The 12,028-nt window shown below is 34.2% G+C and overlaps 1 protein-coding gene across 1 annotated transcript; it reads left to right on the top strand.

Moving 5' to 3' along the window:
* The first annotated feature begins 4,145 nt into the window (after nt 1–4,145).
* On the top strand, nt 4,146–6,278 carry LOC104610483 (calcium ion-binding protein). Its single transcript, XM_010277112.3, has 4 exons — nt 4,146–4,325; nt 4,857–4,977; nt 5,726–5,786; nt 5,884–6,278. The coding sequence occupies exons 1-4, from the start codon at nt 4,295–4,297 to the stop codon at nt 6,259–6,261; spliced, it is 591 nt and encodes a 196-aa protein (XP_010275414.1). The 5' UTR covers nt 4,146–4,294; the 3' UTR covers nt 6,262–6,278.
* Nucleotides 6,279–12,028: the final 5,750 nt, after the last annotated feature.

Genomic DNA, 12,028 nt, shown 5'->3' with positions numbered 1-12,028 from the left:
TAAGGGTTTTTAGCAGATGACTCTGCATTCTTGAGATAGGATCTCAGATAACCCTAGAGAAGAAAATAGCAGTTCGCCACCTTCTTCTCTAGCATTCTCCTCCAGCAGCCGCCGCCACCTTTTCTGCCAGTTCGAGTTCTTAGTCAGAGAAGATCAAGAAAGGTTCTTGATTGTTCGTGTGGTGCTCTCAGTTTTCCATCGAGTTCTTCAGAAGAACCTGGTTCGTGGGACGAACACTGCTGGTTCGGCTCCATCATCATTGTGTCATCTTCAGTGGGAGTTGATCTTGGGATATTCTTTGGGCGTGAACACCAACATTGAGAGATGCTGTTTCTCCAGATCTTCTATAATTCCTCCCTTCTCTTTTAGTTCAAATCTGGTTTGGTTTGGTTCGAGTAGATCCTTGAATCTTGATTCTAAATTTAAGGAATATGATTCCCAGTTGGAAAAAATGTAGGAAATTTTTGAAATTTGCCCACCCATTCCGCAACCTTTTTGGCGTCCATACGATGGATCCTACCATTCTTTCAAGAAAGTGGATTTCGAAATTATGTTTTTGAAGTCTGATTCATGCTTCTTAAATAGTTTATGAAGAGGTATAAAGAACAAGTAGGTGCTGGTTTAGAGAAGGCACCTTGAACAGTCACAATTTCAAACATTGCGACTGTTTAAAAAGTAGTTAACAGTTAATGACTGTTAACTTTGAATTGTGCCTCTTGATCACACCCAATCGAATCGTGACCGTTGATCTCATCAATGGTGATCAATGGTCAGCATCGCACCAAAACCAAAGCCGCCCTTTGCGAGCCACGCAAGTGCGCGCGAAGTGCGAGCAAAGTGAACCTCTAAAGTGCCTCATTGCATCGCACACACGCACGCGCATTGCCCGATATCAAACCCCCATACTCTCCTCTACTATTTCTAAGGAGTGTAAATCAGCTCCTATTAAAATACTGAAAACAATGCTTATAATTTTTCCAATGTGGGACAAGTTCAAAACTGGGTTTTGTAAGAGAACAGCTAATTTTTCAATCAAGTCTGTAGGTGCAATTTCTCATGTAATTGACCAATCAAACCCATTGAATTTAATCTCTTATGAGATTAAAATCAAACAATCCATATCTAAAACTTTTCTTCTAATGCTTTTTTGTCAGTCATTAGGAACAATACAGAAAACTCAGTAAACTACGCAACTTTATGAACAATTCTTAATGGTTTGCCCCTTTGATCATGCAGAAATAGATGAAATTTTTGTGTCATTTTTATGTGGACTACATGTGATTTCCTCGTAAGAAACTATCATCAATTAAACTATGAAAAGAAATTTTGGGATCATCCGAGTTTACATTATCTACCAAATTATGCGAAATTCTAATTGACTAGTGGCTTGTAGGATCACCAACCTGAGTTATCATGAGATTGTAGAGCTATGGGAGATTCAATGCCTCAGCAACCACCATTGTCTGCAACTATTTGCAAGAATTGATAGTTCATCAGCAATAAGGAAAATGGGTCCAACTACTCCTGGGAAATATCAAATCGTGTATCTCAATAGGATGACTAAAGAAGAGATCAAATAAGACAGAAGGCAAGCAGGCAGACATAAGATATCCCACTAAGTAAACCTAGTGAAGTGATGATAAATTGTTGGAAATTTCATATTTGGTGTCAGGGGCATAGCAGTAGCAGCCCCAGCATTTATGGGAATTTGGGAAGAGTTCAACTCGACAAGGAAAATGAAGGAAACACAATTTAGGACGCTATTGTACATCCACATGATCATAAGCAAACTGCAATAGCCTATAGGTGACAATGAAGAAACACAAGTACCCCAGGGATTCTGTCCATACAAGCAGAACACAAACAACACCGGCAATGGAGATTGGATGGAGCAGAACAGAGTTCAAAGATCCCCTCATTAGATGATTTTAACCAAATCAATCACATACCTTTAAAAGTCCATCACATGGAATGTTCTCCACCTTACATGTAGCCATGACCATAGAATTTTATCTTTAAAAATCTATCACATGGCATGCCTTCCATCACTTTTATATACATGACTATAGAATTTTAAACTAGTTTTATAGTCTATCTTAGTGGAATTTAGATCTCCCACATGGTAAATGATGAATAAATGAAAAGAATATAATCTGGGTATATTGCCTAATCTTTACAAATATTTTCCTCCAAAATGCTAAGAAAATTAAAAAAATCATTGAAAAGTTTCCTAGGGCTTCAGGTCAATGTCCAAATGTTAGGAAATCAGACCTTATGTATTCTAGTAATGTCCTAAAGAAATTTCAGAAAATCTTAGCAAAAATCCTTAAAATCCCTTTGGAAAATAAAAAAGAGAAATATTTGGGTGCTCCTATCATTGATGCTAGGGTTATTAGGACCACTTTTAAAATTTGGAGAGAACAGAGACAAGTTTAAGTGAATGGAAGCAAAAAAAGAAAAACTCTCTCACTAGCAGGCAAAGATTACCCTTCTTAAGCCTACCATTAATATGATGCCAATTTTTATGACGAGTTCTTTCAAAATCCTGAACACAACCTTGGGCTCAGTTTGGAAAGAGTACAAATACAAATATGTACAGCATAAATAAATACAAAATATAAGGTTTTGCACTCTACATATTTGTATTTGTGCTGCTTCCAAACTCACCCTTGGTAAATATTTGATAAGATGCAAAAAAAAAAAAAAAAAAAATCTGTTGAGGAAGGTGGTTGGGGCATTCAAAACCTTCATTTATGAGTTAAAGGTTGTGAAAAGTAAGCATATCTGAAACAATAGTCTATGGGATATCAAATCCATAGTAGGGCATCTTGGGCATAGAAAGGTATACTCCAACAACATGAGATTCTCACAAAAAGATAATAAGATATGATATGGAGAATTGGAAAGGGTGATTCAGTGAATTTAAAAAAAATAATAATAATTGGATTGGGGAGGATTCAATTTGTGAAATGGTTGGGAATGACGAATCTAGAAACATCAACATCATGGTTAAAGATCTAATTATAATCGATTGAGTTCTATGGTACCTAAGCCAATTTTTATTCCTTTTGTCGAGGAAGATGGATTCCCTTATCTAGAAATTAAACCTTAAGGCTGTGTTGGTTGCAATGCAATCTTATTAGTACTAGTACAAATGCATGGGAATGCAAATGAAAAGAATACAAATTCTGATTTAATTTTATTTTGGATCTTATTTTGTTTTGTTTCACGTCTTATTTTATTTCATTTATACATGGAAGTTATTTTTTAAAGCTTTTACAAACGGTCAGGCGTTTTTTCACTGTTGCACTGATGTGGAGTCTAATGGTGCCTAATTGTCATAAATGATTATAATTATTACTTTTCTCAGTTTTACAAGTAAATAAAGTACAAAGGTTGGATGGAAAAATGTAAATAAAACCAAATACATACTAAAAAATAAAAATAATGGAATACTAATAAGAATTTGCCAAAATTGCCAAGCATGCACCAAACGAAGCCTAGCTAATTAAAGGGGTATTCAGCAACATGATCGGTTTTATTTTTAAAATAAATAAAAAACTTTTACATCAGCAAAATTAATATATTTTTATTGACATGAAAATTGTTTTTGCTTTTTTATTTTTTAGAAACAAAACCATACACGTTGACAAATACCCCTAAATTTGTAATACAACAAGGTTTTGATTTCTCATCTTTTCCACAAGCCAAAATATTTTATATTCATAAAACAAAATATTTTATTTTTCAAAAGCCACAAAGCTGGTTCAGCTAGCTTACCTTTATTTTATATAAATTAAAGAGGGTCAAAGAAGAATTCGTTATGCCACATCACAAACCTATCGAACTAAAAGCTTACTAGACACACAAAAAAAAAAGGGTCATGCCGGGAAATAAGTGGAAACATTATATGTTGCCACCTCATTATGCAAGGTTATTTTGATAATTTGCTGTAAAAAGGAAAAAAGGGAGGGCATTTTGGTAATTGAGAAGCTCTTTGAATGGATGCTGAACATCTTGATCTGCAGGTCGATCGGTTGCAACAGCTGTTCCCAATTTTCCAACGGTTCTATAACACCTAAATTAAGTCAAGAATCAGATATATTATTCCTTGCTTACATTCACCCAGAATCCTTACAACTTACACAAGCAATCTTATCCCATTCTTCTTTCTCCCTTTATCGGCTTTCATTTTTTTATTTCTGCCCGTTGTTCTGTATTGTCATACATATAGATGAACCCATCCTGCTTCTTTAAGTTGCTGTAATCTGGGTTCCTTTTGTCATCGTTCAAGATGGGGATGTTCATGAGTTTCATGGGAAACGGTCTGTAAATTTCTTTCTCCATTTCATCTTCATGCAATCGTATCTTTACTTCTTCCTCTTCTTGGATTCACGTTTATTTTATTTTATCAATCTATATAGAACCACTTAATTTACTTTTGTATACCAATTTTTGAAATTAGTTTGTTGTTTCCAATTATGAAAAAATTAGAATGAATTTAGGTGATGACTTCATTCCATTGTTTTATTAGGAATTGGGTTTGGAATGGATTCAATGGACCCATTTCATGTAGTTATATTTGTGCTTAAGTTCATAATTTTATTTTTCTAGCAACCATGAATCTTCTATGTGTCCAACTTATAATGGGTATTTTTCAAATTAAAAAAAAAAAAATTCGGATGGACAACTTTGGGTTATTCACGAATATGTATACCTTTTTTGGAATATGTATGCTTTATTTCAAAAAAAAGAAAAACAAAAGCATGCATATTGGGAAAATTTTCTATTAAAGATACAAAGAAATATTTGATAGAATTTACTTATCTTTGTTTTTTTTTCTTTTATTTCCTTAGGGCCTTCATTAAAGAATCTATGGATATTGGATTCGGTAACAGATGAACTCTACAAGCGGTTCATTAAGAAACCCATTCTCGACTTTGAGGATTTCCATCTTGCCATTCTTGATATTTTCAGGTAACTCAGAATTCAGATTTATCAAGGGTATTTTGGCAACTAGCCTCAATTAAGAAAATATTATATGTAAAAATAAAATAATCAGTTCGGAACAATCAAGAACCATAATTGACCTAATTATTAATTAGAACAAAATTATAGAACCAAAATTGTTATAATTGATTTGGTCCATTAGGATCCATCGGGTAAACCCGACCCATTGACAACCCTATTCTATTGATGCATATATTGGCGATGTTACAAACTTCCCCAGAGCAAAACAACTAAACTTCACTTCCTCGTGTCCCATTTCAATACCAATTAGAGGAGGGTGTCATCCCTAGGGGTGCCAATTGGACTGAATCTGATCCAATCCCATCCAGTCTAATGTGAGTCCATTATAAATGGACCAGGTTCAATTAAATCCAATAAATGTTTTGGATCAATTCGGACTAGTCCAATTCAATGTTTAGACCGTTCAATCTGTTTAAATGCATTTTAATTTAGATTGGTTTCAATCCAAACCGAGTCTATTGATACATATATTCTTATCTTATATCAATGAACCAAATATTAGTTTAATCCAAACCAATGGAGATAAATTTGTTAAAATGGATCAGGTCCAATCCAATCTAATAAATATTTTGTACTGGATTGGTCTAATCCAATATGTCTTGTTAATCCATCCAATCGGTGCAAATTGATGTCAATCCAAAACCGGTCCATTGAATGCAGCTCCTCAATCTTACACTTCGCCTTGTGAATGCAGCTCGTTCAACTCATCGTTGCCCGGTAGGCATTACGATGTACCGCCACAGGAAGATGTGGAGGTAAGGAAATGAAGGATTTCATATTGCTTTACGATCCGTTCTCTTACTGCTGAACGTTACACCCCAATGTGGTTTTTACTTAAAAAACAAAATGCAGGCATGTTTTAGAAATTGGGAAGCAGCCCCAGATTCAGAGAAGAAGAAGGTGTTTATCGATTTCGTGAAGAAGAACGCCAAGCTTAGCAAGCTGGATGACACCACCGTCATCGTCGGATTGGTGACTCCACCGGCGGCCATGGTTCTGAAGAGAGTCGGAGAGAACGTCCCACAGGTTAAGAAGATCAAGGTCATCCCTGATTCCATATTTGTGCCCTCTGCGACACTGCTGGCGCTGGTCTCCGTTAGGCTCACCAGGAGAATGTCGCCCGTGAAGAAAAGCTCCCAGTCTGATAAAAAAGATGAAAACGTCAGAGTTGTATGTACAGAGTATGTAGATCCAATGGTGGGCCCTGCGGTTGCAGAGGCAGCAAAGTAATAAATTCAATTCAAACACTTGCTTGCAATAATTTGAACTGGGCCTCGGTTTTATTAGTAGTTAATAAAAGAAGATTGGTTGAGAGATCAAAACCTGGACCGACACAGAAAGAGTTGGGGTTGGCAAATTGTCGGGGTACTAAGTGGAGCCCATAAATGATAGAGTCATGGGCTTGTAGGGCCCATAAACAGTATGTGGTACATAAAGTTATGGGATTGTAGGGCCCATAAACATTATGTGGTACAGGGATCCTGTAATATTTCCTTCCAGGTTTTATGTTTCTCTCCCCCACAAGAATCCATATCTCTATATTCTCATTCCAGCCTAAATAATTCTAAACAATTATGTATCGATACAGGGCAATATGCCAGTAGGGTGTATCAGCCTGTATCGGTACTGTTTTTTTATTTTTTTTTAAATCCGGTTCAGAGGGGCTGGTCTATTCCTGAACCACTTGCCAACCCAACCTTATTCCCTATTTCTGTAAGGGTGCATCAGGAATAGGGGTGATCATTTCATCCTGGCCTGGAAATTCCGGGTTGGGCCTAGGTTTTGTATTCAGGCCTGGCCCGGGCCTGTACTCACATCAGGCCTGTAAATTTTAGGGCCGGGCTTGGTCTTAATACTTCAAGCCCGGCCCGGTCCGCATATATTTAAACTTACGTATTTTATGTATAATGTATACATTTTATCTTACATTATATTATATATTTTATATACAAATATTATAATATGACATTTATAATTTATATTATATGTAATATTTTATATTATATAATATATTAAATCAAAGTTTATATGCATGTTTTATATATTATATAATATATAAAATAAACTTTTAATATAAAATATTATAGATATGTAATGTTTCATATATGAAAGACATTGGCCCGAAATCAGGCCCGGGCCCATGTAGACCTAGGCTAGGGTTTATGTTACAGGCCTGAAACCCCGAGACTAAGCTATAGCCCTTATCATAAGTGCAAAGCCCGACCTAGGCCCGATCCATGATCACCTCTAATCAAGAAGACTTCAATACGATACGTATCAGCCAATACGTGACGATATTTTGAACCTTGCTAAAATCTAGATACCCGTTTGGAGATTATTTTCAATTAAGGTGGTTGAATCATGAAAGAGTCCATCATATACAAGAGTGTATTCAACCCAATGGAATTCAATAGTCTTTAATCCTCTTACCGAGTAAAACATGAAGAATTTCGATGCATATAGAATAATGGGTACAGAATTCTCATAAAGTGTGCTTTTTAACAAGGAACCAACAGCCATGATTTTGCACACAAATCGCGCAAGGTATGTGTTACATTCGATGTGATGCAAAATTATGGCAAACTTAGAGGATAATGGATTGATATATTAATAAAAAAGGTGGTACTTAGAATGTTTAGATAATGGGCCATCACTGAACGTGCTTAGACGCGTTTAAGATGTATTTGAAAGTCTTAAATGCCTCTCATAATATTGAAATGGATAATTGGATATCCCTTTTTAAACCTATTTTTTTTTTCATTTGACTCCTAACCATCAGTGACGTAGGGACAAGACTCGAAGGGAGACGGTGAGAACTCGAAGAAACACTATATTCGTCGTCCGCCACTGCCATTCTTCTTAGTCGACCGGCGGCGGTCCTATTCGATTTCTCAGTAGTGGCATTCTCAATCAGCGGTCATGTTTGATTTTCCTCTCCCTCCCTCCCTCTTTCTCACGTTCTCTCTCCCCTGTCTTCCCGCCAACCGCCACTGTCTCTGTTCTCAGTCGGTTGGTGACGGTCCTGTTCGATTTTTCAGCAGTGGCGTTCTCAGTTGGCAGTCCTATTCGATTTCCCTCTCTCTCTCTCTCTCTCTCTCTCTTTCCCATGTCTTCCTACCGGCCACCACTATTGTTGTTCTGAGTCGGCCGACGGTGGTGTTGTTCGAGGTAGGCAGTAATGAAGATCCAAAATCCTCGATCTAGGATAAATCCATCGACAACATCTGTTTGAAGGAAACCCTCGATCCAGACAATAATGAAGATCTGAAACCCAGCTCCAACAATGACAACTCCTATTATCTTCTCTGACGGGGAGTCAAATAAATAAAACCAGGGAATTGATGGAGATTTGAACGGCTCGGGTTCTGAGTCTAGCTTGATGGTTGTGTTTGTGGAGTTCATGAGAGGGAGAAGGAAGCAGTAGGGAAGGTTTCGATTGTGGTAGAGAGAAGTTGAATTATAACTTATAAATTTATTTATAATAATTATCAAATTATAAATTTATTTTTAATTTATAAATTTATTAAATATTAATGTTTTTATTGTTTATAATTTTTATTTTGTATTAATTATTAATTATTTTATTTTTTTTATAAAAATTTAAATATTTTAATAGTTTTCATTTAATAATTTGATAATTATTAAATATTTTTTCATTGTTTCATGGACTTTATTACTATTTTCATTATTATTTTAACTCTTAATAATTTGTTTTTAATATAAATTTATATGTATTTTTCAATTTTATTTGTATTTTAATAAATTATTTTTTATTTTTATAATTTACTCGTATTCTTAATATTATTTTGAATTTAATAAATTATTTATATGAAATAGTGAAAATTGAACTCAAAATTATCACATAGTCTGTTTTAGGGGTAAAATAGTAATTTATGGATTTTCAGATGTTGAAAGGTTGATCCAAAACAAATAACTTTGTCTATAAAGAATCTCTAAAAAGTAGAAAAACATTAATGCCTCTTTTCAGATTTCAGACACTTATAATATCTTTTTAACTTTTCAGATTTCAAAATTAATGGAAACTTTTTCATGCTGGAATGCTTAAGCTATTTCTTTTATCTATTTTTTATGATGGAAGCTTTTGTTTACTTTGTCGTTTACATGATTACAAGATAAAAGGGGCTAAAAAAACAAAAAAAAAAAAGTTTTTATTTGTAGAATATAATAGTTGAAATGTTTCAGTCTTTCAAATTCTCCCTCCAATTAATGGATAAGCAAAATATAGTCTAAAAGACAAAAAAGACTTGAAAAGAATAAATTACTTTATTACTGATATAGTAATTTATTTGGAGGAGATCCATCAAAATGGATGATTTGATGGATACTAAAGAGAAAGTGTTTGGTCTGATAGAAAATAAGAGATGAATAGAAAGCTGAAGGAGATCCCAGCCGGAGAAGCTTGTTTAGACAGATGGATGTGGTGGCTCTCTGCTATAGCGATTGGCTGATTGGCTTTCTAACCTATGTGCGAAATTAAGAAAATAAGGCTGCATTTGGAAGCGATCTAAATCAAGATCAATGTGAATATTTATGTCAGCTTGGTTTTATCGGTATTTGGAAGAGTGTAAATCAAGATCAACGTAAAACTCTACTCCGGTTTAGAGTTGTTGGCATTTGGATGGAGAGGAGTTTTATGTCGTAAATCGATGTAAAACTTCATCACATGTAAAGTTTTACATCGATTATTGATGCAGTATTTGCATCGATAAATTCGATGTAAGGTTGCGTTTGGAATCATTGTAAAAATACACTGATGATGTTTTACACTGAACCAAAAAGTGATTGTTACTTTTTTGAAAATAGTAATGGGTGGAAGAGTGTAAAGTTTTACATCGATAAAATCGATGTAATTTTATTAATGTAAAACTTCAGAGTTGATGAGGATTTACATTAATTATGGATGTAAAACTACACTCCATCCAAACACACAAAATTGAACTGGAGTGTAGTTTTATGTCAATAATAATTACACCCTCTTTCCAAATGCATACAAAACCGAACCAATGTAAAATTTATATCGGTTCTTGATTTACATAGCATTCAAATGTAGCGTAAAACTCCATACTTTTTGAATTCACACTTTTCGAAATTAACGGTCACTTTTTTATAGTTCAGTGTAATGAAGTTTTACATCAATTCCAAATGAAGCCTAAAGAAATGGGCAAGCAAGTAGGGCTGCAATTCTGAAAACAACACATGCTTACTGCAGTTCCGAATTTAGATTCAATTTGATTTAATGTGATCCTAAAGTGATCCATTTATAATTGGGTCAAACATGGATCCATCCAAATCCAATACAATTTGAACTGAATTTGATAATATTTAAGTATATATCTGTTGCATCAAATTAATATGCATTCACGAGTAAAGTTGGTTTAAATGTTGTATTTTTTTAATAAAGGATCATTGGTTCAAGTCTCATACAAGTTATTTTATACTTTACTACTGTGAGGGCAAGTGCTATGAACATGTACAATTAAAAAGTAAAATATAAATTGATATTATATACTTAAATTTAATTTTTATGACTTGCACCAAAACCAAGGCAAATACAATGGTGTATTATATGCATAACAACAACATAATTTCTAAGACCTTCCCTTTGGTTACCCATTAACTTATCATATGTAGTTCAAGGGTGAGTTACTTATTCCATCATTTCGTCACTTTACTTTTTTTTTCTTTTTTTAAAGCTATTAAAGTAATTCATTCATAAAAAAAAAATTATTACAAGCCACTGTATTTAAACATAATAGAAGATAGAAAAAGGAGGACAAAGATCAGGTGAAGGGAGAATGACGGTTCAGTCAGGGTCAGAATTTATAGGCCTAAAGTATTGTTAGGATAGGTGCCAGTTCGGAATTGATGCCAATTCACAGGTGGGCATTAATGCATAGAGTGTGGGTTGTTGACATTTTGAATATTTATAACTATGTAGCAGAAATCAGAAATCTGCATTGGGCCTGTCTATACTTTTCCAGTAGTACCTTCGTCTATACTTGGATGGACCATTTTTAACCCCTTTTATCACCTTGTGTATTGTATGGATAAAATAAGCCCATTTATACTTGAAGTATTTTTTTTTTGTTTTTTCTGAATTAGAATATTAAAATACATATAAAAAATAAAAAATAAATTCATAAAATAATAAAAGCAGCAACAACAACAACAATATAAGCAACAATAACAACAATAATAGTAATATAGTATTAACTGAAACCCAATGGGATAATACAAATATAAAACTAGTATTGAACGAAACTCCAAATGTAGAATAAATATAATTTACCCTACATGTAATATTTTGATAATTTTTACTTTAACTTATTAAGTATGTCTAATATCTGAAATTTGAATCAGATCCAAATTTGATATGAATTTGACGGAAAAAGATTGGTCTAAATCTGAATATTAGTGGACCATATTGATGTAGGCATATCTGATTTGAATCCCATATCCGTTTTCAGCCTTACAAACAATATATATTTATAGGCAAACAAGTCCTTATCTACTGTCCAAAATGATTGCAAAATCGCCAACAAATTCCAGCTCTAGAAAGGCCCACCTCTCTCCGTCGTCTCTCTCTCTCTCAAACATACAAACACCGTTGGGCTTGAGCTGCAATGACAATGGAAAGTTAGCTGAAAAAAAAAGGTAAAAAGGCATAGTTCAAAGACATCACCCGAGCTTGACCTTAATTGCACAATTTAAATGAAGGTTTTAAAAACAGGATCGGATACGGAACTGTTTTGGGGATCGGTTTCTAGGTCAAATGAATGATTCCTTCTGATTTAAAAAAATAAATAATTAAAATAAAAAGTGTCAAAAAAATCATTGTCCAGGTAAACAGTTCGAACACCGAATCAACAATTTTTGGCCTAGGTGTAGTTTTAGGGTGAAACAGAATCGATTGTCTGACGGGTCCGACTGTCTAGTCCAGTTTTCAAAACCATGATTTAAGTATCCATCTAGAAAT

Source organism: Nelumbo nucifera, chromosome 1 (assembly GCF_055504915.1).
Source record: "Nelumbo nucifera cultivar China Antique chromosome 1, China Antique-T2T, whole genome shotgun sequence".
NCBI classification, from domain to species: Eukaryota; Viridiplantae; Streptophyta; class Magnoliopsida; order Proteales; family Nelumbonaceae; genus Nelumbo; species Nelumbo nucifera.
Note: the sequence above shows the minus strand (reverse complement) of the source record. Positions and strands in the feature narration are given on the sequence as shown.

Coding starts and splice junctions, on each gene's coding strand:
- LOC104610483 (XM_010277112.3), top strand. CDS start 4,295: ATGGGGATGTTCATGAGTTTCATGGGAAACG. Junction 4,326..4,856: donor CATGAGTTTCATGGGAAACG/GTCTGTAAATTT, acceptor TTATTTCCTTAG/GGCCTTCATTAAAGAATCTA. Junction 4,978..5,725: donor GCCATTCTTGATATTTTCAG/GTAACTCAGAAT, acceptor TTGTGAATGCAG/CTCGTTCAACTCATCGTTGC.